The sequence below is a fragment of the Panonychus citri genome, unplaced genomic scaffold (genome assembly GCF_014898815.1).
Source record: "Panonychus citri isolate SS breed McGregor unplaced genomic scaffold, ASM1489881v1 Contig00123, whole genome shotgun sequence".
NCBI lineage: Eukaryota > Metazoa > Arthropoda > Arachnida > Trombidiformes > Tetranychidae > Panonychus > Panonychus citri.
This window is the reverse complement of record NW_026515528.1, coordinates 314,463-342,112: the sequence shown is the minus strand read 5'-3', so window position 1 is coordinate 342,112 and position 27,650 is coordinate 314,463. Positions and strand designations below refer to the sequence as shown.

The 27,650-nt window shown below is 31.9% G+C and overlaps 5 protein-coding genes, 2 non-coding genes and 1 pseudogene across 9 annotated transcripts in view; 3 read left to right on the top strand and 5 right to left on the bottom strand.

The window, feature by feature from the left end:
- Positions 1 to 7,891: 7,891 nt before the first annotated feature.
- Positions 7,892 to 9,745, bottom strand: LOC128390585 (uncharacterized). The gene is made up of 3 exons (XM_053350333.1): positions 9,247 to 9,745; positions 8,853 to 8,945; positions 7,892 to 8,739 (listed from the first exon to the last, which is right to left on the bottom strand). Exons 1-3 carry the CDS (start codon positions 9,345 to 9,347, stop codon positions 8,535 to 8,537), a joined length of 399 nt encoding a protein of 132 aa, XP_053206308.1. The 5' UTR covers positions 9,348 to 9,745; the 3' UTR covers positions 7,892 to 8,534.
- A 2,520-nt stretch (positions 9,746 to 12,265) lies between these two features.
- On the top strand, positions 12,266 to 13,103 carry LOC128390571 (signal peptidase complex subunit 3-like). The gene has a single exon (XM_053350312.1). It carries the CDS (start codon positions 12,421 to 12,423, stop codon positions 12,955 to 12,957), a length of 537 nt encoding a protein of 178 aa, XP_053206287.1. The 5' UTR covers positions 12,266 to 12,420; the 3' UTR covers positions 12,958 to 13,103.
- Positions 13,104 to 13,255: 152 nt separating this feature from the next.
- The window catches only part of LOC128390572 (40S ribosomal protein S25-like), a 35,912-nt gene continuing 21,517 nt past the window's right edge, over positions 13,256 to 27,650 (bottom strand). Inside the window, exons 1-3 of one of the 2 annotated variants that reach the window (XM_053350313.1) lie at positions 13,990 to 14,127; positions 13,793 to 13,876; positions 13,256 to 13,589 (exon numbers count right to left, since the gene is read on the bottom strand). In XM_053350313.1, the coding sequence (XP_053206288.1) occupies positions 13,329 to 13,589; positions 13,793 to 13,876; positions 13,990 to 13,992 (348 nt within the window). In that variant the 5' untranslated portion in view covers positions 13,993 to 14,127 and the 3' untranslated portion in view covers positions 13,256 to 13,328. Of the gene's footprint in view, positions 13,590 to 13,792; positions 13,877 to 13,989; positions 14,128 to 27,650 lie in introns of those variants that run through there. The other variant, XM_053350314.1, reaches the window with a different exon arrangement.
- Positions 14,225 to 14,297, bottom strand: Trnar-ucu (transfer RNA arginine (anticodon UCU)). Its single transcript has one exon. It is a non-coding gene; the product is annotated as a tRNA-Arg (tRNA).
- Positions 14,766 to 20,147, bottom strand: LOC128390566 (sodium/potassium-transporting ATPase subunit alpha-like; annotated as a pseudogene).
- On the top strand, positions 20,782 to 22,936 carry LOC128390570 (surfeit locus protein 4 homolog). Of its 2 annotated transcripts, none has more exons than XM_053350310.1 (4): positions 20,782 to 20,974; positions 21,238 to 21,363; positions 21,528 to 21,791; positions 22,168 to 22,936. In XM_053350310.1, exons 2-4 carry the CDS (start codon positions 21,307 to 21,309, stop codon positions 22,663 to 22,665), a joined length of 819 nt encoding a protein of 272 aa, XP_053206285.1. In that variant the 5' UTR covers positions 20,782 to 20,974; positions 21,238 to 21,306; the 3' UTR covers positions 22,666 to 22,936. The 2 variants fall into 2 exon arrangements, with proteins under 2 accessions (XP_053206285.1, XP_053206284.1); XM_053350309.1 differs by having other exon boundaries at positions 20,783 to 20,974; positions 21,243 to 21,363.
- LOC128390569 (probable citrate synthase 1, mitochondrial) lies at positions 24,348 to 27,391 on the top strand. The gene is made up of 6 exons (XM_053350308.1): positions 24,348 to 24,512; positions 24,800 to 24,850; positions 25,080 to 25,774; positions 25,981 to 26,212; positions 26,319 to 26,528; positions 26,669 to 27,391. Exons 1-6 carry the CDS (start codon positions 24,471 to 24,473, stop codon positions 26,831 to 26,833), a joined length of 1,395 nt encoding a protein of 464 aa, XP_053206283.1. The 5' UTR covers positions 24,348 to 24,470; the 3' UTR covers positions 26,834 to 27,391.
- Trnat-ugu (transfer RNA threonine (anticodon UGU)) lies at positions 27,460 to 27,532 on the bottom strand. The gene has a single exon. It is a non-coding gene; the product is annotated as a tRNA-Thr (tRNA).

The following is a 27,650-nucleotide window of genomic DNA, read 5'->3' as shown; positions in this document are numbered from 1 at the left end:
ACCAATACAAGAGGCTACCAATGGGTTTAGCCTGTGCTCCTTTCGAATTTCAACGTTTAATGAACAAAGTCCTGGAAGGTCTAAACTATTCTGAATGTTTAGGCTATTTCGATGATATACCGATCATTGGAAAATCATGGGAAAATCTACTAATTAACACTAAACAAGTTTTAAGTCGACTTAGACTCTGGAATTTGAAAGTGAAAACTGATAAATGCAAATTTGGATGTCGTGAATTGGTACTACTTGGACATTTGGTAAATGGTACAGGTATCCGACCCGATCCAAAGAAAGTGGAAGCATTAAAACAACTTCCATATCCAAAATCTGTAAGACAATTACAAAGTATTCTTGGTTGCTACAATTATTTTTCTAGATATATTCCTAACTTTTCTACATTAGCTTCACCGTTATATCGACTTGTGAACAAAGAAAGAAAATTTAAAATGTTAAAACAAGACTTCGAAGCTCTTGAAACATTAAAAAACTCATTAATCGAAACTACTCTATTGGTTCATTTCGATCCAAATTTGAGAAGAAAATTATCTGCTGATGCAAGTGACATTGCCGTTGGTGGTATTTTATTACAGGAAGATCCGAATCAATTAATTCCTGACGAATTTAAAACTCTTAATGAGATACCAATTGATAAAGTTCAACATTGGTTACCAATCTCATTTTTCTCGCAAAAACTTCAACCTCATCAAATCAGTTATTCGGTATCAGAAAAAGAACTTTTGGCGATTCTAATTGGAATAAGCAAATTTCGACATTTTCTGGAAGGTGATGAATTCGTTATCGAGACCGACCATCACGCTTTATGTCAACTACCGAAAGTTAATTTCAAAAATCAACGACTTCAACGATGGAGTATCATTATGGGATCTTATAATTACAAGGTAATTTACAAAAAAGGTAATTTACACCCGAGTGATTGTTTTAGCCGTTACCAATCTGAATGGCATCACCGCAAATACACTGATCCTGAAAAAGATTATATTGAACAATTGCTTTGTATTAATCCACAAACAATTGGTGCTCAATTTTCAACAAATGCAATTAATCAACTTGGTCGCCCATTCAAATGTGCTACTATTTACTATTTCAAAATCGATTCTGACACTAAAACTGAATTGATTCAAGCTCAAGCTAAAAATCCCACGATAGCTGAAATCATCAATCATCTTCAAACTGACCAAAATAGTAACTTTCATCAATCGTTCGTTATTAAGAATGGTATCTTATATCGTAAGCCTTTATACGGTTACGAAAATGATCGTGTTGTGATTACACCTGAGCTATTAAAATCATTATTCGACGAAGAACATGGATCACCAATTGGAGGTCATTTTGGTGTCGATAAAACTTATAATTCAATCGCACGAAGATTTTGGATGCAATTCATGTATGACGAAATCAAAAGATTGTGCAAAAATTGTGAAATTTGTCAAGTTTCTAAATCATCTAATATTACTTATTCAGAGCCGACTCTTAAACCAATACCAGATAATATTCTCGAAAGACTTGAAATGGATGCTCAAGGTCCAATTACTTATAAACGAGGTAAATCAAAAATCATTCTTGTTTTAGTTGATTCATTAACTCGTTTCGTTTATGCAAAAGTTTACCCTAATCAAATTTCAGCTACAGTTAAAACTTTCCTCAGAGAATATTTTTCTATTTTCGGCTATCCAAAGATCATTCAAACTGATCGCGGACGAAATTTTGTATCTGATGAACTTGAAAAGTTCCTTCGAAAGAAAGGAATAAATCATGAGATTTCTAATGCCTATCACCCACAATCTCAGGGTGTAGTTGAGAGAATGAACCGAACGATCGGAGAGAGATTGCGAACTTATGTAGTCGAATACGGACTTGAAGAAGGCTTAGATAAAGTACTTCAATGGTCAATATTTTCAATCAATTCATCAATTCATAAGATACATCGTTTCTCACCTTATTTTCTAGTCTATGGTAAACATCCTAATAAGCCATTAGATAATCAACTTAATCTTACTAACATTACTAACCAATCGATTGACGAAGCTCGAAAAATAACTAAAGCTCGTTTGATAGCTCAACAATTGTACTATCAACAAATTGCATTTAAAAATACTAATCCTAATCCCTATTCAGTTGGAGATTTCTGTATGATTGAAAATTTAGGTCCATCACTTGGAACTACAAAGAAATTAACAGCTAAATACTTAGGCCCTTTTCTCGTCTTAGGTGTTAAAAGAGGTTCAGTTTTACTATTGAATCCAATCAATTATGAACATTTTACTGTTAATCTATCTCAAACTAATCCAATTCATTCCGAAATTAATGAAAATTTACTTGCTCTTAGAAACAAATACTTTGATTCTAATAGTGATGATTGGTTAATAGATAATTATGATTGTTTAGAAACCGAAATTTTCCCATTAACAAAATTTACTAATACCAATCCTCAAATCCTCGAAGATGATACTTTTGATAAACACTCGAGTGATGACAATGATAAGCTTAATGATAATGATTCCTTTTCAAGTTTAAATTCAAACATTGACAATTTCGAAATCGATAATAATGAATCAAATGATAATCCACTTGATTCTAATCAAACAAATCTCATTCAAAAGAAAACAAGAAAACCTTATGTTACTGCTAATCGAGAGATAATTGCTGATAACAAAATCATCGATGAAATTAATAATTGTGATAATGACAATCAACGTTATTCTTTAAGACAAAGAAAGAATCAATTTGTCTTTCTAATTAAAATTAATCGCTTAATCGAAATTGGCGCTGATAAAGACAAAAGTGGACAATCGATGGAGTTAATGTCGCTCGTTACTAAGCAACAAAAGAGAACAAATTTTCCCTCTTCTCCATTGTTCTTTTCTAATTACCACTTGATCAACTTCCGAATTTTAATTGATTCAAATCAATTTAATTTTCATCTTTACCATTTACAACAATCAAATTATAATTGTGACTCGAATCTAAAAGTGTTAATTGTTAACATCTTAAATCAAATTAATCAATTAAATCAATCTAAAATTGTGTTGGTGACAAAAAGTTCATCTTTAACAATGGCTGAAAGAAGCTCAAATCATTCAAGTGAAAGTGACTCTGAATCTGTTAAATCTCGAGATTCTCAGAATAAATTGAATGATAATTCTATTAACAATCCTGTTAATAATTCTGGTAACAATTCTGGTGCTAATTCTGTAATTGTTGAACCAAATGATTGGGATATCGAAGAAGCCGAAAGACTTGGTGCTGTTGGCAATTCTAATTCTAATTTCCAGATTGATGTAAGTCATGAAAATTACATTCGTTTAAACTTACGAGATCCTATTCCTCGGTTAACCGCTGATGCACTTCGAAGTATTCCCAAAAACTTGCTCGATACATCAGATTATCCTCCACCTCACGAGTTTGGCTATAAAAAGCATCATTACCCTAACCCAATGGGATGGACTGATGACCAATTTCCGCATTACCAACAAGTTGACTTTTTCTTAAAAGCTCAATCATCAATTGAAGAAAACCTTCAAAAATACAACGAGAGACAACATTGGTATACTAAATTTATCCAAGAGAAAATTCGAATTAATGCTCTTGAAGACATTTCATTCTTGGACTTCACCGAAGTTCCTAAAGGATTGATCAAGGCTAAAGTCATTCATCCTAATCTAATTGAATTTGCTAACAAAATCTTATGTTACTTTTGTGAACAAATTTGTATCTCTCCCATTCAATGTAATAACTGTTGTCGCCTCTATTGTGCTAATTGTGCTCTTTGGCTTAAAAACGCTATCATCAAAGCCCAATTAGAGAAACCAAATTCATCATCTGACTTTTTGTGTATTACTGAGAAATGTTTGGTTACAACCGCTACTACTAAAGTTTATTCTCAAGTAATTCCAGTTACTAATAAGGAAATCCAACAATTCTACGAAGAATCAAAATTCATTTGTGTTCGTGATTGGTGTCAAATTGCCTTTGATTTCACGTTTATTCTCATCATCAAACATTGTCGATTAGGACCAATCGATTATACATTTGATAAAGATCTTAATTTACCATTTATTTCTGGACCGATTCGAAAAGAATTAGTCTCTCAAAAAAGATCTTTGGCCAATCTTGTTCCTCATCATCTCAAAGTTCGAGAAAAAGGACAAACTCATCAACAATATTGGCAACGAAAAGCTGAATCATTTGCATTTCTAATAAGAGAAAAGAAACTCAATGAAAATGATCCATATTTAAAATCACCTTATGCGATCAGAGCTCAAACCAATACCCGAATTAATTATTGGAATAACAGAGAGCTTTCAAAAGATCCAACTAATCCCTTGGCTGAACATGAACAATGGTTACAAAGTATTGGATTCGAATCAACTTCTACCTTTCCCAGAGAACCTGCAGCTTCAAGGTATCCAACTTCAAGGATGCAATCAATTCCGAAATATTTAATCAATTCATCTACTAATTGGCGTCGATTCGCAAAAAATTGCTACGAAGACGATATTGATTCTATTTGTTCAGATGCATCTTCCATTGTTTTATACTCAACTAACATTGAAGATCCAGAGTCTCCATTTGTTCGTATTAATCCATTTGAACTCTTAAATCCTGAACAAAAAGAAAAGGCTACTGAATTCATCAAAGAATTTCCGTCAGCAATCAATCATGATTTCAACTGTTTTCCTCCGAAGGAAATTACTTCACATCGATCAATCAAAGGACGTGAAGAAAGAAGACGATTACTAGCTGATGCTTGGTTTAAACGACCTAAAGCTATGTTACCTTCTATGGCTGATGATCATCTTCAAGCCATTAAAGAAGCAGCTGAATTAGTCCCTGATAAACATACTATTTTCTGCCTGAATTCATTCTGTGTCCGAATCAAAGAAGGACAAAAAGATCAACCACGACCATGTTGGGTCTCAATCGTTGATGCTAATTGTAAAATCATCTATGAAACGTTTGTAAAATACACTGAAATCGATTTCATTGATAAACGTTTCCATGGACTTACCAAATCTGATCTTCGCTTCTCGAGAAACCTTCGAACGGTAAGAGATCAAATTATTGGATATTTAGCCTGTGCTACTAAGATCATTGGTTATGGTCTAATTAATCAATTTCATAACATTGGTCTAACTGAGATGGAAATTAAGAAATTGTTACCAATTTGTCGAGAAATTAACAACTTCTATTCACCTTTCTATCACTCACCAATGAATTTACATTCAATCGCCTACCTTTGGTTCACCGGCTACACTATCCCCTCTGTTCCTCATTCACCTGTAGTAGAGGCAATTACCGCTGTTCGTTTATATCTACTACAATATAAAGAAATTGAATTTCAATGTGAAAACACATCAGATGGAATTCATCATGAAAATTCTGAAATAACCTGTGGTAACTCTATTACCTCAGCTCTACTACTTTTCATGGACTATGAAGTCAAAGCTAAACGATTATCATGGCCAATGGAATGGCGGAGAAATTCCCGAATAAGAACCATTCCATTTTACATCGAATCAAATTGTGTTGTTCCTGATCGTGACCTACTTCGAATTTTATTCCAACAAAAGTGTTCGGAATTAAGTGATGAAAATGAAATCAAAAAGATCAAGTTCGACTTCCCTCATTTATTTACCCGTGAAGACGATGGCAAGTGGGAAGACAAGGAACCCAAGTTAAAGCATATTCCAAGACTATTACTAAAAGATTCTAATCAAGCCTTGGAAATGATTCCAGAACAATCAATTGAACCTGAGCCAGAACCTCAAGGAAATCAAGAGCTCGATGATTGGGATTAACCCATTAATTAAGAAGGTGTCATCTCAGTCATGGTTCGGGGGTCTGAAAGGGTTAATCTTCTTTACCCTCTTAATCAATTGGTTAATCTATTGTTAAGATCCTAAGGGATATAATTATTTAATGGTCCCTTAAGATTCACATTTTTTGTTCTTTTCTATTTTCATTTTCTATTTTCTATTTTTCATTTTTTCTATTCTCTTGATAATTAATCAAAGTTTAATTGTGGTTATCTGGTTAGTTACTAACTATTTCCGAATTCCAATTCGCCTCAACTTCCTAATTTCCTTTTCCTTCTGAAGTGATATAAATAGCCACAATAATCATCATATCTTTAGTTGTTACTGTTGTATTCATGTTAAATTGGTCAAGTGATCAAAGTGTTTCAACCTCAACTCCACATTTGTGTTAACGCTCAATAAAAGCTTAATTTAGCTCGAGCTCATCTTTTGTTTTGTTCTAATTCTAATTAGTGTATGTAATTGGTAATTCTGTAGCAGTACGCCAGTGCAATTCATCGTTATCCCTAATTGAATTAAGTTCGAACTTTCAATTAAATCTAATTACGTTTATCCGTGTTAGTACTCTCAGTTTCTATCTTAAAAGCAAGCTCTAGAAACCCCAATCTATTCACGTCAATCCCGTGGTAGAACCTCAACTATTCGCGTTTATCCCGTGGTAGTTATCATCTCAATCTATTCACGTCAATCCCGTGGTAGTTACTAATCTCATCTATTCACGTTTATCCCGTGGTAGAACCTCAACTATTCGCGTTTATCCCGTGGTAGTTATCATCTCAATCTATTCACGTCAATCCCGTGGTAGTTACTAATCTCATCTATTCACGTTTATCCCGTGGTAGAACCCCAGCTATTCACGTTTATCCGTGGTAGTTAACCCTGATCTAATCGCGTTTAATCCGTGTTAGTCAATCTCAATCTCAACTATTACTTTAACCCGTTTATCCGTGTTAGTAATTCGATTACATTTGTTCCAATTGTGTTAAATCTAATCACGTTTATTCCGTGTTAGTACTTCTAATTTCTATCTTATCGATAAGCTCTAGAAATCTATTAATTGTTATATCTTCGATAAATAAATAACGAAGGTCCGTGATCCGAATCTGTTATTTAAGAAGTAAGGACTTAAATGAGTCTCCTGTTTATTGCCTTATCCGCTCCATTCATCATTCTGTTTGACTTCGAAGTGAAAACCTCAATTCGAATTCTATTATTATTATTATAATTTTTTGTAAACCCTTACAACTCATACAAATATCACGATTACCATGATGATACATACATGATACATGATACACGATGTATCATTGATGAAACAAAAGTAACTGAGTTTCATGAATAATCAACCCAAATATTGAATAAATCAAATGATTTTAGTTCTGAACTTTTCTTCATCCAGAATTGTGTTTGTTTTTTATTATAATCAGAGTAAATTGTTACAATAGATGATTTCATTAATAAATCTTAATACTTTTACTAATGACTACCCTGAGATTTGACTAATCAAGTCATGAATCATAATTTACTAATTGTGAACAGGGAATCCAATTTTAGAGCTCAAGTAGGAGATTCTGTGTAAAATTCAATGTAATAGGAAGTGGAAAAAGTGGATGATGAGGTGGGAAGAAAATAATAATAAAGAAAAAGAGAGAAATTATTTTCCATCAAATTCATGAGCGATATAAAAACAGATCCATTAGATTGAATATCTAATAGACTCATGAATCAAGTTACTCAATGAAGAAGCTCCTGATTAATCAGATAATCAATTGAGGAAAATATTTTTTACTCGAAAGAGTAAAAAAAACGATTCAAACTCCAACTCGAATTGAACTTATCTGATATAATGAAAACGTATATTAGAAATAAATAACTGGCATTCATTTATTTTCATGAACAATTTGGACAAACAATCAATTGTAATATTATTGTTTTCCACTTTTGGTCAATATCAGAGCACTGGTCAGTCCTCATATGTACGTCCTTTATTACCCACACCTTTGGATAGGAATTGGATTAACTTGGTGCTATTAAATTGTCCATGTAACAGATAATTTATCATTATAACGATTTATTGGAAATAGATAACAATTTGTTTGATTAATATTTCACATTGTAATTGGTAACAATCAAATATGTTTACGGTTAATGATCAAGGGAATCAGTTGTCATCAATATATAATATTCAAAGGTTTTCTTGATATTTTCTCAGATTGGATTCCATGTTAATCTTGATTAGTTTTTTATTCACAATTTAATCATAATCAATCACAGATCTAAATGATAAACACAAAATCACCACAATTAAAGTTTTTAATCAAGTTAATCCTGTTGCATCAATTGGATTGATTTTTCTTGCCATTCAGTTTTTTTCGTCCGTTGAGTTAATTGTTGATTACAACGATTAACAATTAAAGTCTTCCAATGATTAATGATTTTCCCTCTCCTTTAATAGTAATAAAATTTTAAACCTACAAAGACTTAAGATGATTAATAATGAGATTAATTGGATCTAATCAATGGTGGATAAATCAAATATCTTTACATGAAACAATCAAAAGCATAAATAATCATAATAATAATATAATTAGTTGATTGTGAAAAGTTTTGAAATGATTTAGCTGATTAATAGTTGATCATAATTTGCTTTGAAGATCCTCACAGCAATTAAGACAATACAATTAACGGATCAATCGTTCATTGCCCCATAACTAGACCATCATTTCCCTGATAAACTGAATCAAATTTATCCCAATCTCTGAGTCCAAGTTGATTGTTGTTACTTGGATTCATCTCCTTAATCATTGATGGTAACAATTTAGTGATTAAATTTTTGTACGACGACGATGAAGTAAACATCGGATTAACTTCAGGCCAAGAATCGGATCGCTCCATTAAATCACTGTGCATTATTAAAGGTAATAAATTGTGAACAATTAACTTTCTTACAACTTTTTTTTACTCGTAACAATTAAACTATTCAAACATCAACTATCAACTGATTAACGACTTTACCTTTGCATTGTTTTCCCATTTGCCGATTTGAATCCGTTGCTATTAATCCTCTTAGCGATAACACCTCGACATGTTGGTGCGAATACAAATTTACTAGAATGGAGAAAGTTTAATTAGTTTCGAACTCAAATGATCAACTAATTGCTACGAAACTCTGACCAATAGAATCATTTGTTTTAATCTACTTGTTGATACACTCATATGATGTGATCTTTATTATTATCATGAGAGTTCAGTCACTTCTAATTAAATTATTTCATATTCGAAGTCAGTTAATTAGTCTGGACATTTGTACATCTGAACTGACGATTTGTTGAAAGTTTGCTTGTATCAAGTAATCAACATGATTCGAACAAATTTAAGGCTAATTAATGTAACAATTAAATGGACTTACCTGCAATCAACTGGATAACATGTTGAAACATTAATTAATTGAAACAAAATGATTAGATTGAAAGTTGAAAACAAAGTTAATTGTGAAAACACTGAAACCATATTGATAAAGTAACGAGAAAAAAAAAGGTTTTAAACTTTTTTTTCAAGAATAATTAACTTTAATTATGATTGATTTTTGATGACAAATGATGATTAAGGTAAAAGTTAATTATGATAAATGATGAAAATCAATTAACCAATTTTAATAGTAATGAAAAAAGGTGAAAACTGAGCTTTAATCACCAATGATTGAAGCTGATACGAAGTTAAAAGTGAGAGAAAAAAAGTTCTGATGAATTTTTTTTTACTCTCGAAGAAACAATTTGAATATTTTTCTACCAGAATTAGTAGAGAGTGAAAATGAAGATGGAAGATGATGAAAATAATATTCTGATGATCAACCGATGATGAAGATGCTCATAATACTGATCTCACACTTTTTCATCATCCAAGACGATCATCATCATGATACAAACCTCATGCTATGCAATTGCGTGACACCAACAACACATCCAGAAGCCTGAATAATATGAAATTATTTCCCTTCGTAATAATATTATTATTATTTACTATACAAGGATGAACAATAATAATCATAGTTGAGCTGAAAAGAATCATGAAAACTCCCTGTTGCTGTTTTTGTTTCATCTTCTCCCCCTGATATCATATCAACTCTATCATATCCTTCATCATGATATAGGAATTTGAACTGAACTTTTTTTTCACAATGAACAATCATCAATCCAACCATTTAGTGTTTACCATGTTGAATATCATGTTGACTGGGAAGTTTGGTATCATGATGATGATGATGCTGAAGTTGGGGATGAAGGTCGCAATTTAGTTCAACAGTTATTATTAAATTCTTAGCATTTACTTTAATTTAGTTTTGTTTTGTTTTTTATTGTTGGAAAAAAATTTTCTCCTTAATAATTGTTACTTACTCTCACTCATCTTATTCAGTAATTACCATGGTAAGAATGATAAGGTTAATGATTAATACCCTTGAGTTGGAAAGTTTCTTAATCATTATCATCATCATTCCTGAATATCTTGGTGATGATAAAATTTTTCATCGAGTTAATTGTTTGGATAAAATGTCATCTTAATTGTAACGAAACAATTTTGTTTTCTATTATTGAGAAAACTAAGTTATCACACTTTTGTTTCATTTTTTCTTTCTTTCTTTCATCCAATTGTTGATTAAATTACAATTACATTCGATTTTAAGTCAATTGATTTATCCATTCATTAATCCTTTGGTTATCATTTTGTTAAATTGGTTATTGATTATTTCCTTATCACATTACAGTAATAATCAATCACCTCTTGGGTCGGATAAAAGGTTAATTGTATCCATCAATCTATTATGTTGATTGATTTGGTTGACGGAAAAAAAAGTGATTCATGTTTCCTTATTCATCACCATGAAAATCTGAACCTGAACATGTTAACATGATTGTCAAATTGAGTAAATCTGAAAGGTGAAAATGGTGATAAATTAATGACAATTTTTACTAATCAAATATTACTAACAGATATTCCAATAGGATTGAAGGTAATCAAATTGATTGCGATAATTTTGTTCTTGGTGTAAAGTTTTTAATCAACAATTTAGAAAGTAAATAAAAGTTAAACATCTTTAATGTCGGATACAAATTGTCATTTGTTATTAGTTTCCATCGACAATCAATAATAATAATTGAAATAAATAACCATGGGAGGTTTAAATTCATCAGATTTGTTGATGAATTGAAAAGATTTGAAAAGTAACATTGAAAATCAGAGTGAAAGAAACAATAACGATAATATTTACATGGAAAGTTTTTTATTTTGTTCACTCAACAGGGAAACTTTCATTTCATCTGAATCTTTTTCTGATTCATTCTCAGAATTTTCATCATGTCAATTTGTATTCATCAATCTATCAGATTGACCTTACAATACTCTGGTTGACAATCATCTTAATCATAACTGATTGGGATATATGAATAGTTGATTATATTCAATCTCGTGGGTTTTGTAGTAATTGTAATTGGCTGTCATTTGATTGACCTTTAAGACCTGATTATTTTTGGAAAATTATTATTATTAATATTAAATATTATATAAATTCAATTTAATTGTCTCGACGTTGAACTTTAAAATTGATTAGTAAATTTTCATCTAGCTGTTAATCATTATTATCATTGCCTCGGGGTAGATTTCAACTTTAAGTGGTGAGAAATTTTCATGAATAAAATTCATTTACTTTATATTAATATAAGAGAATGGTAATTGATTAATCTAATTAGTTGATCAACAGATTTGATTATTACAGAGTTAATAAACTTGCTCCATTGAAATCGTTTATTAATAGCTTAATTATTCAATGATCAATACGAGACAATTATCATAAGTTAGTAAATAATTAAAATTTCATTTGTATCATCGTCATTTATATTGATGTAATCAACTAATTGTCAGATATTAAAAGTACTCACAATTAGTTCAACTGGAATTGAAAGAAAAATTTATCTAATATGTAACTATTACTTGGTTTTGCCTTTTCAAATGTCTCGCTATCATTAAGTTAATTGTAGTTAAATCAAGGGCCATTAACCATCAACACTAGACATTCAAACTATGATATTTAACTTTAAATGTATTCAGAATGATTTAGTAAATTGTTTCTTAAATACTTCCGGGTCAACATTGGAATTAGTTTCCGGAAAAGATTCAACTTGTAATTGTGAACTAAAAAACTCTCAAATGTTAATAGAAACAAAATTTACTAAATCATATCAAATGTATTCAGTAAATAAAATAGTTTCATAAATTACTAAAAAAATGATAAATTCTATAAGTAAAACTAATAATAAATAGTTGGAGAAAAAAAATCGAGAAAATTTTTTCTCTTCTACCAAATAAAAGATTCAAAAGACGCGCTGAATTTCAAAGAAACCCAAGAGATTGAAACTCTTACGTGTTTAGTGTTGATGCTTCAGTAGATTTTGTTTTCATCTTGTTTGCAAATTGATTTACTTTTAATTGTTGATTAGGTCGATTTTTCTTTGTTAAATTTACATTTGTTCTCTTTTATGGTGACTCATTTTCTCAATTAGACTGTGTTGATCTCTTTTTCTCCATCAAAATGAATACTTTTCTCGCTCGAACCAATGCTGTGTTTGCTTTCGCTTTAAGCATCTTGGCTGCTTTGACATTTTTCTGTGCGATGTCAACATCTTACAAGAAATATGGTGATCTAGTTCCGATTAGAATTTCAACTTCCCGAGAATCTGTTCGTAATTTACCCAACTACCAGGCTGGAAGGGAAACCTGTGACCTGGGGATGCTTAACTTTGACATGGACGCCGATTTTAGTCAAGCCTTTGATTGGAACACCAAACAACTTTTCCTTTATCTTACTGCTCATTATACGACACCGGCTAATGTTGTTAATCAAGTTGTTCTTTGGGATCACATTTTATTACGTTCACAGAATTCAAAGTTATCGCTAAAGAATCATAATGTTAAATACTATTTCTGGGATGATGGTCATGGGCTTAAGAATAATCCAAATGTTACCCTTACCCTTTCCATGAATGTTATTCCAAATGCTGGAATGTTACCGATTTTCTCTGTACCCAAAACTCATACATTCTCGTTTCCTTCAAGTTATACCCATTAATCGATTAGTCAATTAACTTATTTGCAATTTTGTTTCTTTTCTCTATCTTCCATTTTCCAATTAATCTCATCTTCAGATTGTATCATCTATTTTGTAACGAGAAGAAAAGCAAAATTAGGAAGAATAAATTTTTACCCTTAACTACATATGAAAATGGTTCCAATTGATTGTGGTGATTTCGATTAAATCAAACAGAATCTTAAGTGTGTAGAAAAGAGAGAAAATTGTGTGTGTGATTGTTTTGATTAAAAACGCGTGTTGGCTATGGGTGAATGGGGAAAAAGTAACTGGAGGAAAATTGTTGGATTCTCAAAGCATTTTATTTACCAAAAAAAAGTTTGATAATCAGAAATTATTATTATATAAACAGATTATTGAACTTCACCAGCAACAGTGTTACGTGTATAGATGATTTGAGAATGATGTTTAATCACTTGTTTAATTAATCCTTTACTAGCAAGTTCCTCCAAGGCTTTTCTTGCAAGTGATCCTCTAATTTTCATTCTTTCAGAAACAACTGAAGGAGTGATAAGTTTGTAACTAGGTACTTCTTTCAATAATTTATCATAAGTGGCTTTATCAAACAGAACCAAATTGTTTAACTTATCTCGGACTTTTCCTTTTGACCATTTCTATAAGAGAACAGAATAGAAAGAAAAGACAAAAAAACAACATACAGATTAGTGATAACTCAAGTAGATAAAACCAAATACAAATTTACAACCACATGGAATTTACTAAATTCAAATAGACCAGCAAATTCACATCCAATTGTGAACCAAAATATTAAATAATAATCAATATCAATTAAATTAAATTAAATTAATCAACAAACCTTTTTCTTGGCCTTTCCTCCTCCTCCTTCCTTTTTCTTAGGAGCCTTAGTATCAGTTTTTTTACCAGCGTCTTTTTTAGGTGGCTAAAGGTAACACAGAGAAAACAAGAAAAGACACAAATTAAACCAAAAACAATCAAAAGATGAAAATAAATTAACAAATAGATTAATTAAAAAGAATAGGACAATTTACTTACCATGATGATTAAATTAACCAACTAAAGAAAACAAAAGTCAACACTTATTTCAAAAGGAAACGGAAACTGAGTCAATCGGTAACCAAATAGAATACATGTAGCGCCATCTAGAGGTATGAAAGTGAACGAAAATCAGCGCTCAATTCGAATTTCAAAAGATTCGAGGCTGGAAAAGTAAAGAGAAATTTTTTTCTCCAAGAGGAAAACCAACTCAATGGACCAAAAATATTTTGTTCACCCTTACGGGGATTCGAACCCCGGACCTTTGGATTAGAAGTCCAACACGCTATCCACTGCGCTACAAGGGCTCGCTGATCATTTGATCAATTTACCGTGATAAGAGGGCGGGGATCAATATTTTACTCTAATCGGTCAAGTTAATTGGAAAATTTTCCTTTTAATTAAAATTATTAATCCAATTTTTTTTTCTAAAGTTTCCAATGGAAAATTGAACAGATTTTCAATCTCTGTGTGAATTAATTTATTCTAATGGGATAACCTTTGCATCAGTGTTTTCAGTTATTGATTAGATGATTACAATTTGAGTTTATCGATTGGTTAATTTAATCGATCGACGATTAGATAATGTTAATTGTTGTTGTTTTCTCTATGTCATTGAGAAGCCTTTAAGGTAAATTTTCAATAAATCGATAAATTTTTTTTCTCCAATATTAACATGATCGAAATAATCTCATTAATGAACGGATCTTTTTCTCATCTGTTGTATTATTTTGATGTTTTTTTTTACTCTCCTGGAGGATTTTGTGTTGATTCAGTTGCTGTTTTTTGATTGTTAATTGTATTTGTGAATTTTCATCGTCATGTTTTAATAGCTTATGTAACATGTACATAAATGTGAGAAACATTAAATTAATATTTGCTTGTTTGTTGTAAGATTAAATGTAACAAAGTTTTTCAATCCAACAAATACTCTACCAAATCAGCTAAGGGGGTTTATGGAAAAGTAATTAAGGTAAATATGATTAAGGTTGATTGATGATTGGGAGACAAAAAGAGGATAAAATTGGAATTGATAGATTTGTAGGAAAGAAAAATAAAGTTTTTGTTTTTGCACAAAAATGCACACAGATCTTGGATTTGATTGTTATGTGAATGAAAAAAAAAGGGTGAAAGGTTAACAATTTAGCAGTGAAGATGTGAGAGATTTGAAAAAGAAAACAATATTAAAAAGAGAAATTATTCTGCATGAGATTCTGAGAGTGGATCGATTTTTCCATTGTAATGAAATTGATATTGTTCTTGTTGTTGATTGTAGTAGTTGCTGCCATAATGTAACATCTACATTGTCTTGGTTATTGTTGAAAACAAAGTGAGAATGAAAAGAAGATGAAAAATGATTTGAATGGCAGGAAGATTAGTCATCAATAAAAAAGAGAGATGGTCACTTGTATAAAAAAAGAGAAGAAGAGTGGATAAGAAAGGAAAAGAAGAGAAAAGTTTGTGAGTTGCTGATGATGGAAAAGAGATTCACTGGCAATCTTGAGAGAGAAATTGTAAATAAAATCTTCAATGATTGTGATGAGAAAAAAATAACTTGAATGTGTGTGTGGCTGGAATCGAGTGATAAATTTGATTGTTGTGAGACAAAGAGAAGAAAATTTTAAACGAATGTAATTCTATTCGTAAAGATGAGATCAATGAGATGTTTCCTTTTCGAGCCATCCTCCTGGATTTTTTCGGATAACTGCTTTTCTGGATTCATCATAAATAAATATAGCTAAGGCGAAAGGTAATCCAATGAAACACCAAGTGAAACTAAAGAAAGAGATAATTAATACACAATTAAAAGTCTAAACTTAATTAGCAATCATTTCAACTTACTCAATTGGATACATTCGGACAACGATGTGCGTACCAGGGAAATAGACAAGTAGAACAGCGATGATTGTTTCAAATAGTAAGGAAAAGTTGAGAACATGATTTCTATTGGAAAAGGAGAAAACAATTCAAATTTGATTAGAATGTCATGTCAATGATTAATCTTGCTAAGAATTTTGGAATATACCTCATTCCTTGCTGGAAAATTGAATTCCGCTGAGTTTTACAAATCAGTAAATTAGCCCATTGGACAACGATAATTGTGAAAAAGAAGGTTGTATGGCAAGTGTATTCTAATATCTTTCGTCGTTGATAAGTCTAGAGATGGAAAAGATAACGAAATTGTCACAATTAAAAAGTCTTATTTCTAATCATAATTAGTAGTTATTTTGACTCACCCATTCTTGACCATAAGAATCCTCTAGATCATTCAATGCATCAGAGTTCCACTCTCTTCTTATACCGAGCAATGTACTTAACCACCAACCATTTTGATACATGACAACAAAATAGGAAAATAAACCAGCAGAAGCTTGAATAGCACCGATTTGAAAATAAGACATAGCAATTAGATTTGAATTGATTAGTCTATCAGTTTTTGGATCTCTAGGTGGACGTCTCATAAGATCATGTTCGGGTTCCTCATTGGCCAGAGAAACGGCAGGAGCCAAATCGGTGATTAAATCGATGCAAAGAATTGCAAGAATTCCTATTGGTAAAGGAATTTCTAAAAGCACGAAAAACAGGAAAGGAATCAATTCAGGCATGTTACTAGTCAGTAAATAGCCGATAGATTTTCGCAAATTATCGAAAACTAAACGACCTTCCTCAACACCAACCACAATAGTTGCGAAATTATCATCTAACAATATCATGTCTGCAACTTGTTTACTAACATCACTTCCAGTGACTCCCATTGCAATTCCAATGTCTGCTTGTTTCAAAGCTGGTGAATCATTAACACCATCACCTGTTGCACCAACAACGGCACCAGTTCGTTGACAACCTTCAACGATTGCTAATTTTTGCTGAGGAGATGTTCGAGCAAAAACTATTTCATCGTATGTAGTTAAAATTGTATCTAACTCGGGTTTGGTCATTGTTTTCAATTGGAAACCTTGGACAACAATAGCACTTGCAAGTCTACTATCAACTTCTTCGGGTCTAATTTTGGCCTTTTGAGCAAGATCTTCAACCGTTTGATTGCCCTTGGAAATTATTCCAACACTTTTAGCAATAGCCTTTGCAGTAGCTGGATGATCACCGGTAACCATGATAACTCTGATTCCTGCTGATCGGCAACGAGCTATTGCATCGGGAACTGCAGCACGAGGAGGATCAATCATTGAAAGTAAACCAAGAAAACGTAAATCTCGATCGGGGAAATTTTTCTCATCTGGATCAAATAGATAACCAATTGGATATCTATCCTTGGGTAAGATTAAATCACAGAATCCGATAACACGCTCTCCACTGCTGGCTAATTCATCGAGTCGGTCAAGAACCGCATCTTTAATTTCTGGAGTTAAGATTTTTTCTTTTCCTTTAAAATAGATGGTTCTACATCGGTCAAGAACCTTTTCAGGGGCACCTTTCATACAAAGAAGATGATGACCATTGTTTCCATCTCCAATTTCATGAACAGTAATATGAATCTTATCTATTGGATTAAATGGAATCTCACAAATTTTGGAATGTGATTGTCGATAAGAAATAACATCTCCAACTGAAAGCTCCATAAACTTGAGAATCGCTGTTTCAGTTGCATCTCCGGTTGTTTCTCTTTTTAAGATTGGTACAAGATCTTGGTTGGCTTTAAAATCGGCACGAGAACATAACATGGCACATCGAGATAAACTTTTCCATCCTGGTGCTTTTTTATCAAACTGAACTCCTATTAAACAAAAGAGAAAAAGAAATGTTAACAATTACATCCACTGATAATTACTCATCTAACTAACCATTTTGCTCTTCTGTTGTATCAGCTTCAACAACCTGATTGTCAAACCACATATGAGAAATAGTCATACGATTTTGGGTTAATGTACCAGTTTTATCTGAACAGATGATAGAAACAGAGCCGAGAGTCTCAACGGCTTCTAAATTTTGATTAAACAATTTTTTGATACCATTCGTTTGGCAGTTAATGTAAGGCAAATCGTAACTGTGACAAGAAGTCCTTCGGGAACATTGGCAACAATAATGCCGATCAGAAGCATAAAAGCATCAAACCATAAATATCCCATGAAGAAGGCAAACATAAATAGTATGGAACCAATGATGATAGAGATACCGGTCATCAATCGGATGAATCTATCAACTTCTTTGGCAATAGGAGTTTCGGTCAACTCAAGGCCAGACGCAAGGGAAGCGATTCGACCCATAACTGTACGATCACCAGTGTAGATGACAAGACCCCGAGATATTCCTTCAACACAATAAGTAGAGAAAAAGGCGAGATTGGCTGTGGCCAATGGATTGTCTGAGGTCAATTCGTAGCTTCGTAATTGTGGCTCAGATTCACCAGTAAGGTTTGAGTTGTCAACTTTACAACCTTGTGATGAAATTATTCTTAAATCAGCTGGAATACGATCACCGCTTCGGATTTCAATTAAATCACCGACGACCACTTCTTCCACTGGTATGTTGTACTTTTGTCCATTTCGTACAACAGTAGCTGTTTGTGGGACCATTTTACGAAATGCATCCATTAACTTAGCACTTTTAGAATCTTGGTAAAAGGAGAAAGAACCAATGAGTAAAACCACCAGAACAAGTACTATGCAAATGATTAGATTATCGTCGGGAGATGATTGTCCAGCTCTGACCCTTAAAATGAAAGCAATTAATGAGATAAAACCTCCAATCCATAAGAGAAGACAGAAACCACCAAATAAATTACGAGCTAATCGAGACATTGTAGAAACATTTTTCGTTGAAGTTAAAATATTGGGACCATCTTTCAAAAGTAATTCATGAGCTTGTTCAGGAGTCAACCCAAGCTCTGGGTCAGTTTGAAGTTGACCAATCAATATATCCAAAGGTAACCGATGTTCATCTAATTGTATCTCTTGTTTCAATTCGGATACATTTGGTTTCTCTGTCAAACGAGTAGAATCCGTCCTATTGAACCTCAAAGCTCTGGGTCGACCTTCCGGTGTTAAACCATCATCAGGTAAATCAGGACTTACAGCCAATCTGTAGCTTCCTGTTTCCTCGGCCATGTCCACTATTCCCCTCATGACGATTTAGGTTGAAAAATTTATTCTTCCTGACAAGTAAACAAACACAATTTTTCCCCAACGATCCACAGGTAAACAAAAATAATGCTCAAAAATAAATTGAGATAAAAGTCAAAGTAAACAGAATCATAAAGGAAGTAGAAAAATTATTTCGATTGTCCTTTTTTTTCAATTGGTCATCCCACAGGTCAACCTGTGAATAAAGACAGAGAAGGGGAGAAGTAAAAAAAAGAAACATTAGTTTGATGACATGAGAAAGTGGAAATAAAATGCAAAGAAAGAGGAAAAGAAAGAGAAAAAGTAAAGTCAGGTAGGAAAATGGGTGAGGCTTCAGAGTCAAAGTTTTTTCTTCACGGAAGAAACGTAATTTTTCAAATTTACAATATTTGGAACTGAATCAAGGTCAATACTCACTTTTTATCCAACAGTTATTAACCAGACTCATTAGTAGAGTCGTTGGGTGAACAATACAATGGACTAATTAATTGTGATCACAATGGTTTTTAAATTAACTTGGCGGGAGAGAGAGAGAGAGAACAGAAATTTACAGGTACTGTAGTGTTGTGGAAGGTAATAAATATGAGACAGGTAATAGTAACTAAGTGAGTTGAGTGAGAAGGAGAGAGAAAAAAGTTTACGGTTGCTATAAACAGAGAGAGGAAACAAACAACAGGTAATACCTGCCACCTATAGGAATGTATTCATTTCTGGTTAATTTTGACAACAATTTGACTTCTAGTTGGATAATCAGGAGAAAAATTGTCACAATCACAAATGTCACAAAAGAAAATTATAGTTGAGGTGAATCACGTTAACAGGCCAAAGATGTCAAGTCAAGATTGGGACAATTCAATTACTCAGATAGATGATTGTTATCTCTACGTTATCATTGAAATAATTGAATAAATTAACAACTTTCATGGTTCATCAATCTGTCAGGTAACAATCATTTTCATGAAAATTTGAATGGATAAAGGAATAAACCAAGACGATGATTAGACACAACCAGAAAATTGATGAATTTTTGTTTTTGGGTTAAGTTCATTTTAGGCTTTGAATTAACGACATCGAAAATACCACCATCACAATTAAAGCTTCAATTGCAGATTCACCAACACAAATAACATGTAAATTGATCACTTAAATCACCAAAATCTGAATAAAAAAAAACATAATCATCAGCTTAACAAAATAGTCTAAATTTTAGATTAACAGGATTAGCAACAGCTGATTAGAAAGGACTAATAAATTTTACCAAAAATTCATCAATCACAAATTACTTTACATAAGTACGAAAAAAAAATCAATACTTTACCTTGGGAGAAGAAACAATTAATCAACAAAAATGATCATCGATTGATTGAAACTGACAATTAAATCAAATTGCTGAATCTTAATTACAGTTAAGAAAAAAAAATCTCTCATTTAATTATCCAAACACTTGACCAAACGAAATTGTTTAAAAAAAATGTCAACAATTAAACCTTGACAACCAAATCCCTTCAATTAACAAAACGAAAAAAAAAATTAATTGTCAAGAGAATTAACTAAACTAATCAAAGATGAAACAGTTAACCAGCTTAATGAATGTTCACAATTAACAATTTGAATTTTCCTTCTTCAAAATTGTTCTATTCTCTTTTCTCTTTCTTTCTCTCTTTCTTTTTTGTGTTCCCTCTTTTTCCCCTCTGACTGCGTGTCACATATGAGAGAAAGTTGATCAATTCTCTTTTCTTTTGCCTTTTCAATCAATTTACTCTTTTTATTAATCATTGATTATTGTAGAATTAATTAATTTAGCTCATGTTTTTACTAATTTTTAAACTCTTTTCTTAATCTACGTCTACAATAATCTCTTTATCCAAACAATCATTTGGTTAATTCACTCAAAGAGATTATCCCAGGTAAGATTTTCTTCAATTGGTTATTCCTTTTCATTTTTTTTCTTCTTCTTCTCTCCAATCAATCTGTTTGTGTTGATCAATTTGTTTGATACATTTGATGTATTGTTCCGATTTTAATTATCCAACGTTGACTTTTTTTCTCTTCTTATATTCATCTTCTATTTATCTTCATCTTCCTCTGTTTCAACTTGTATTCGTTTCTGGTTCCCATTCTTGAATTCCATTGGATTGTTTTCTTATTTTTTTTTTGGTTCTTCTCCAAGCTCAGTTGTTTCTCGTTGAAAGGTGAAAATATCACAGTCACAATATATCAACAATTAATATAAATCAAGATGAATAATTTTGTCCAAAATGGGCTTCTACCTAAACTCGAGGATACAGTTGATAAGGTTGGTACCTCTTCTTTTTCCTTATGTAATTTATTTCGCCAACTTCCCTATCAATTTGTGTTCTCTATTTTTTTTCTAAATTCCATTCTTATTCTATTAATATCAATTGTTCTAATTTACATATTTTCTTTAATTTCTCTTTCTCTTGCTTTTTTCCACCTCAGGTTCTTCGCCATTCCAAGCATATTTTACCTACATTAGCTCGTGCGTGTTTAATATCTACCTTTATTGAAGATGGTATCCGAATGTATATCCAATGGTCAGAACAACGAGAATTCATGAATATGTCATGGGGTTGTGGTTATTTTCTAGCGACCATGTTTGTCCTTTTTAATCTTGTTGGCCAATTAGGGGGATCAGTTATGGTCCTCATTCGATATCAGGTCCCATATGCCTGTTTCTTATTATTCTTAATCATTGTTGTTCAGGTTGGTATCCATCAATACATGTAATCGAGTTAATTTCAAACTTGTTGTCTAGTGTACGTTTTTTTGTTGTTGTTACTCGTGTTAAAAGTCATCATACATTTTTAACCTTGGTGATATTGTGATACAATTTGAATAATTTTATCTACAATTAGGTGTATACATGTACAAATGTTCATCTAATAGGAATAGATTCTGTCAGATTCTATTGAGATCTTATCGATTAAGAGAAAACACTTGAAGTAGCAAATCTGATGACGATGGTTAATTGATAAAGCTCAATTTTCTTCTTTTTTTGCTCATTTCATTTAATATCTTTTTTCTTTTCCTTATGTTTATCATTAACTTTTTTTCTTCTTCTCTTTTCTTTCTTCTCCAGACAATTGGTTACAGTATTCTTTGGGATCTACCTTTCCTATTAAGAAATTTATCTCTTTGTGGTGCTGTATTACTATTGTTAGCTGAATCCAAACAAGAAGGGAGAAGTTTATTCGCTGGTGTGCCAACTCTTGATGAAAATAAGCCCAAAAATTACATGCAACTATTGGGACGAATTTTACTCGTTTTCATGTTCATTACTGTTCTTAGATTTGAATTCAGTCTTTTACAATTTATCCAGATTCCAGTAGCCTGTTCACTCATGATTCTTGTAACTGTTGGCTACAAAACCAAATTAAGTGCATTCGTCCTGGTTTTATGGTTAACAGGACTTAATTTCTGGTTAAATGCCTGGTGGACTGTTGATTTACACAAATCAGTTCGAGATTTTCTTAAATACGATTTCTTCCAAACACTTTCCGTGGTTGGAGGTTTACTCATGGTTGTTTATCTTGGTCCCGGAGGTGTTTCCATTGATGATTACAAGAAACGTTGGTGATTATCTAAAGAGAATTGAAAAATTCTTGAAGGCAGAAAAAATTTATTAAAACAAAAAGAAAATGAAAAACGAAAAAAAACGAAAAGAAGATTAAAAAAAGTTATTGTTCAAGAAAAAGTAATGGAAGCGAAAACCAGAAAGATTATCAAAGTGAATTTACTGATTGAAAAATCGAGATCTAAATCACCAGAGGATAAGAAGAAGAGTTTAATTTGAAAGCCACAAAAAGAAACAAACAACAAATAAATTAATTTTTATATCAAGAAACAAATCACAATTAAGGTAATATACAAATCGCGATTCGTACAATCCAATCACAGAACAAATTTATACTTCATCCATGTGGATCTCTTATAATTTTTCACCAAAACAATTAACTAATTCAATTAAAACAGTTAAACAGATCGATGAACAAATCAGTCCTGGTATTGAATTGGATGTAATTGTGTTCATATCAAAAGAAACAATTAAGAAAAAAACTTCCATCTCATCTCTCTTCAGTTGATTTGCCGACCCAAAGTTACAGTTGAAAAGTAGCAATTAGCTGATTAGATTTTAATTGTTCACTTGTGGATCGATCAATAATTAGAAGCCACAAGAATAATTTATGATTAATCCAATTTTCCATTTGTTTACTATCTGTGTCAAGAATTTGATTATAAAAATTGAATCTATTGATTGATTGAATTGTTAATCTTTTTCAATTAATTGTTGAATTGAATCAAAATTTTTTACCTCAATTTCATTAGTTGACTAATTAACTCACAGATGGAGCAGTTTGTCAATGTGAATTCCATTAAGAAAGTAACGCCATCTACCAGCATGGAAAAGTATAAATTAATTGTTGCAAATGATTAAAAGGATAAATTAAATAATAGTTTAATCTGATTTCTCAATAGCTTGATTATCTTTCATTGATGAATAATTGTTAACTATTATTGCCCTTTGAACACTGATTGTACAATAAAACTTTACACTTTGTGATAACATAATTTAATCTGATGAATGATTTAAAGCTCCAATTAAATGAAAATCAATAAATCATTTTATTATTAATAACAAAATTATTCATCTAAAAGGATTTGACTAGTTTTAACCATTGAAACAAATACAAAATCAAATTACAATATAAACATGAATTCCGATAATTAATTAAATTGTCTGGAAAAGTATCTCATTGGTTTGACTTTTGTCTCTAAAAACTATTCTTACTAATTAGCAATCAACTGATTGTTGAACAGATAAATTTAGTATCCACGTAATAATCACCTGATTTACTATTGATGACTTGGCAAATTAATCTAATCAGATTGTCCAATTAAACTTTAAAACCATTTTTAACCTCACCCAACAGGTTAGTCGTTCTGATGATTAACCAGAATCTAAATTTAATCAATCAAACAATTAAAGAGCAACAATTAGAAGCTGAGAACTCTTAAAATCGATATTCTCTAATAAATTGAAGTCAAAAACTCACAAAATTCATCAAACTGATTTTCTAAGCGTCCAATTATCAAAATTCAAAATTAAGATTTCATTTACAATCTAAAATATTAGTTACCAATCAACGAGAATGAAGAAGAAAAAATAATTAATTTTGAATCGAATATCAAAAAATCGATTTTACGTTTCGATCAATCGATAAATCGATCGTTTTGGTGCATCAACTCACTGAGTTGAAATCAATTTTTTCATTCGCGAGAGTTTCATCTAATTAAACGGTTTTAAGTCTGTTAATTGTTATCCAATTTTAATTCAATTAACTTTAATTGTTTGACTAATTGTTCATCTAATTCAATAGAAAAATGATCATCTCCCGTTTAGCTCGAACATCTATTCAATTACAGGTGAGAAACAAATGTTCTTTTCTTTTTTACCCTTAACCTCAACCTTTTTTATTCTATTCTATTCTCTTCTGTGTGTCTGCCTGTCTCTCTCTCTCTCTCTCTCTCTCTTGACCTTCTTCTCTTGCCTTAATAATCTTTATTTCTACTATCTTCATCTTCATCTTTATCCTCATCATCCTTATTTTCGTCGTCATCTTTTTTTCGTTTTACATGTTCTTTTTATAAATTCTTAATTTCTTCTAACTCTCATTCTATTCTTTCATTTTTTTTGTTATATTCTTTCATAGAAAAACCGACCGGTTATTGCTGTTCTGTCCACCAGAAATGCATCTTCATCTGTAAGTATTTTTAAATTGATGTTCCATATTATTTTATAATCTTGGATCATCTTGATTTAACCTCTTTTTGACCTTGTTTAATCTATTTTACCGCATCTTTTTTTTATTCTTTTAATCATTTAACCTTTTCAGTATAATTAGCTAATCAAGCTTATCTTTCAATGATTGTCTGATCCGGGTTTCTTTCCGTTTTCTTTTATTATTTTTTCTTAATTCTTTTCTCTTCTAGGAGCTTAAAGATATTGTTGGTGCAAAGATCAGCGAGCATGCCAAGAAAGTTAAAAATTTCCGAGCAGCCTATGGTAGTAAGGTTGTTGGTGAAGTTACCGTTGACATGATCTATGGTGGAATGAGAGGAATCAAAGCTCTTGCTACTGAAACCTCATACTTAGATCCTGAAGAGGGTATTCGATTCAGAGGTTATTCTATTCCTGAGTGTCGTGACCTTTTACCCAAAGCTCCAGGTGGTGATGAACCTTTACCCGAAGGTCTATTTTGGCTTTTATTGACCGGTGAAGTGCCAACCACTGCTCAAGTTAAACAATTATCAAAAGAGTGGGCTGCTCATGCTGATTTACCTTCTCATGTAGTTACAATGTTGAATAATTTTCCAGCTCATCTTCACCCAATGTCCCAATTTGCGGCTGCCGTCACTGCCTGTAACACTGAATCTGCTTTTGCTAAAGCTTATTCAGAAGGTGTTCATAAATCAAAATACTGGGAATACACATTTGACGATGCAATGAGTTTGATCGCTAAACTGCCAACAATTGCTGCCACCATTTACCGTAATCTTTATCGTGATGGTTCATCAATAGGAGCTATTGATTCGAACAAAGATTGGTCAGCTAATTTTGTTGATATGTTAGGTTTCAAGGATGAAAAATTCACTGAATTGATGAGATTATATCTCACCATTCACAGGTAATTATCATTGTGTATTATAAAAGTGTTACATGTTTTCTCCTTATCATCCTTTTTCCCTTCCCTCTTTTTCCTTTTACAACTTTACCATTCTCATTACTACTCACCTGATTTATTTACAATTGTATACTCATTAGTATTCTTTCTTTTTCTTGTTATTTTCCATTTATTTCCATCATCAATATCTTTTTGTGATCATCATTCAGTGATCATGAAGGAGGTAACGTAAGTGCTCATGCCGTTCATCTTGTCGCTAGCGCTTTATCAGATCCATACCTTTCATTTGCTGCTGGTATGTGTGGTCTTGCCGGTCCACTTCATGGTCTCGCTAACCAAGAAGTATTGATTTTCATCACCAAAATGCAACAGCAATTAGGTGATAACCCATCTGAACAACAGATTACCGATTTTTGCAAGAAAACCCTTGCATCAGGACAGGTTGGTTTACCATTTTTTAATTCAGTTGATCTTTTTTTTTCCTTGCTGTCATTCAATTGTTCACTTTTGTAATTTAATCTCTTTTAACCAATTCATTTCAACATAGGTTATTCCTGGATATGGTCATGCTGTTTTACGTAAAACTGATCCTCGATACACAGCGCAACGAGAATTCTGTCTCAAACACTTACCAGACTATCCAATGTTCAAATTAGTCTCAACAATTTACAAAGTTGTTCCTCCCATTCTCTTGGAAACTGGTAAAGTTAAGAACCCTTGGCCAAATGTTGACGCACACAGCGGTGTCATCCTTCAGGTAGGGAGAGAGAAAAAATTGATAAATAGTTACAGTAATTATTAGTAACTTGACTGATAATCAATTTACGTAGATTAACGTCAATGTTTCATTTCCATTAATTAATATTTTAATTTTTCTTTCCTTATTTATCATAACAGTACTTTGGTCTTAAAGAGATGAACTTTTACACTGTTCTTTTCGGAGTATCTCGAGCTCTTGGAGTTACCGCTTCAACGGTCTGGGATCGTGGACTTGGATTACCCATCGAACGCCCCAAATCAATGACTAGCGAAGGTTTAATGAAGATGGTTGGTGCTTCGTAAATAATTTACATGACTATAGATTAGAGAACAATAAAAAGAAATCAATAAATTATGATTTAAAGCTATACCATTAACTATTAAACATAATCACCCAGTACACCAATGCCACAGAATCATCAATAACATCAACAACCAGCAGCCTAAAGAAAAGTAATTTAGAAGCCAATCAAGGATAAACCCGTCGCAGAATCTATTCTCTTCCTCTCTCTTTCTCTTTCTCTATCTCTTTTCTTTCTAAATCTCAATCTCTCACAAACCATTATATCTCCCTCTTTTCTCTCTCTCTCTCTCGTTACCTTTCTCTTTTTCTCACTCCTTCACTTTTACCATCCTCTTTCTCCCCATTTTTTTTCTGTCGCTTTTTCTATCCCACCCCAAGTCTATTCAAAAGGCAGTAAATTATAATTTTAAGCTTCTACAGCAGAGGAAAAAAAATTCACTTCTCCACTTAATTGTCGTAAAAATTTATCAGATCTTACCGAAAACTGAGATTCTTTGTAAGAAACAAAAACACATTACGAATAATAACATCTAAATGAACTATTATAGCAATACGAATATGATACAACTGAACATTATTATTAATAAACTCAAAAGAAAAATGAAAATGTTGATTTGCAAAAATAAGCCCACGATGAGGATTGAACTCATGACCCCTGGTTTACAAGACCAGTGCTCTAACCACTGAGCTACATGGGCGATTCCTATAAATCGAGTCTTGATTAACTGACCAAACACTAGGCTTTACTAAAATGAATCCTGGAAAACCGTTTCGATTAACTGTCTAATCAACTAAATGAGAAGGATAAACAAAAAA